The sequence below is a fragment of the Solanum pennellii genome, chromosome 12, assembly GCF_001406875.1.
Source record: "Solanum pennellii chromosome 12, SPENNV200".
NCBI lineage: Eukaryota > Viridiplantae > Streptophyta > Magnoliopsida > Solanales > Solanaceae > Solanum > Solanum pennellii.
In genome coordinates this window covers 47,400,602-47,402,822 of record NC_028648.1, presented here as the reverse complement: position 1 = coordinate 47,402,822, position 2,221 = coordinate 47,400,602, and the positions used below count along the sequence as shown (strand labels likewise).

The following is a 2,221-nucleotide window of genomic DNA, read 5'->3' as shown; positions in this document are numbered from 1 at the left end:
CTAGTGTCTACAGTGATATTTTAATTAGTTGTCTCTTAACAATAATTAGGGCAGGAAATAAATTGTTCTTGTTTGTAACATAGATATATAGTGAGAGATATCCACAATTTAAAAATCATTTGTCTTAATTACTAAGTTCGATGATATGAGCTTTAAATATAATTTACGTACACACAACTATTTTTCTTGTAAACATAGGGGAAAACAAAGTTTAGACTAGCACAATATCAAAATAAACAAATCTCTAGTGTCTACGCATTTGTATAGCTTTTGTTGATCTGAACGGCAAAACTGAAGCTCTACATATAGGACAATCTTTTTTTATCACTAGCCATTGTTTGATGCATCTCGCATGATATTCATGCCCGCACCCGAGTGTCCCAATGTTTTCTTCATGCTCAAATTTGTCATGACATATGACACAGATCTCTTCCATTTTTATTGGATTATCTTCTCCGTCTATTGGATCATCAACGTGAGGAGTTCTTGTTTTAAGATACCTCAACGTAACATCCTCCACAGTCTCCTCCACGTAAGCAACTTGATTATCCTGATCACTTGTTGGAGGATTTCTCCGATTTTGCAAGGATTGGTCCAGCAGATTTACTGCTACACCTGTTCTTAAGAAACTATATATATCCATTGAATTACGATCACTCATGTTAAATAAAATAAACAACAGAAGAATGAGAATGAGAGTTGCTAATTTTTCAATATCACTAATACAGATCGAATTAAACAAAAACAATGTTGGAATTTTCTTGAGTTTTTAAAAGGAACATAAGTAGCAAAATATAATGTATAAAAAGTTTGACTGGAAAATGAAGTAAATATAGTGATGACCTGCCATATCTTTATTTGGGAATTTAATAAGTTTTATTCCAATTTTGTATTGAAATCAGTTTCAATGACAATACAAAATATATAGATATATATGGCCTACCATATTTTCTATTTTATTTGGAAAATTAATAGAAAAAATTTCTAGTTAATTATAATTTGAAATTTATTAAATTATCTTCCTAACCTATTATGGAAATTAATAAATTGTATTCCCGGTTCATTATATTTGAAAAATTAATAAATTGTATACCGTGGTCATTTGGAAAATTAATAAATTGCATTAGTAATTTTTAAACTAGATTTATTGACAATATGATATATAAACATATGACGTACCATAATTTTTTAAATCATTTGGGAAGTTAATAATGTGTACTCCTAATTTGTTTTGAAATCCAATTTATTGCTTTGACCGTTATTAATTACTTGCCCAAATGGGCTAATATTATAAGACATTTTTTTTAAAGTCATACTACATAAACATGACCCTTAACTTCACTTAAACGAATAATTATATCACGCTCCGAGTCTACACCCTGGGTGGGACTTGCACTCGTTGACCATTGTTGGCCTCGAGCGAATCCTTGACCTGACTTACTTTACTTAGCGGAAGATTTCACTTAACTTAATATAATAGTAAAGGACATTTTCAAGAGAAAATACTCAAAATGTAATAATCTAGCCAAAATGGCACTTGAGTCTCAAAGTTAAAGCATCTGAAATATAAGATAAAAGAGACATCAAACTGAACAATCTAATTGACTATCTGTCAATGAAGCCTCTAAACTGGCTGAGATGAACGTTGGGTCAAACCCCACAACATTCTATTGAACTAACTAGAAAGCAATAAAACGACACTCCGAAATGCAAGGAGGCTCACCACTGACTCTGGAGCTCAAACTGGATCAACGAAGCGCTGTGTGCTGATCCTGGTTACCTGCGTCTGTATTATAAGACGATGAAGGCCAACTGACATCAGTACATTGAATGTACGAGTATGCGAGTTTGAATGCTAAACACACCTATAAGGCTTGCACGGAGTAAGAATGAACTTACCTGGCTCTGCTCAACTCATGAAGTCATAATTCAATATAAAGCAACAAAGACATATGTGATATAAGGAAAACTCATAAAACAGTGTAAACACTAAGTTCATTAAAGATAAAAAATAAAAAACTACTTTACTTATACATGAAAGTAATATAATATATGTGGGAGATGCTCTAACCGACAACCATCACTATGAGCCTAAGTGATTATACAACGTATTACCACACGTTGCAAGAAGACCGCTCTATCAAGAAAGTATGATCCTTTATCTCTCCATGTTGGCTACATGGTTTATGGAGACATGAGTTAATATGAACTCACTCGTATA

General features: G+C 32.3%; 1 protein-coding gene across 1 annotated transcript; it reads right to left on the bottom strand.

Annotated features, from left to right (window-relative positions):
* Window positions 1-244: 244 nt before the first annotated feature.
* Window positions 245-661, bottom strand: LOC107006294 (RING finger protein 148-like). Its single transcript, XM_015204882.1, has one exon. It carries the CDS (start codon window positions 659-661, stop codon window positions 245-247), a length of 417 nt encoding a protein of 138 aa, XP_015060368.1.
* Between the last annotated feature and the right edge of the window lie 1,560 nt (window positions 662-2,221).

Bases quoted from the DNA above. Each gene is read 5' to 3' on its own strand.
- LOC107006294 (XM_015204882.1), bottom strand. From the start codon at position 661: ATGAGTGATCGTAATTCAATGGATATATATAGTTTCTTAAGAACAGGT.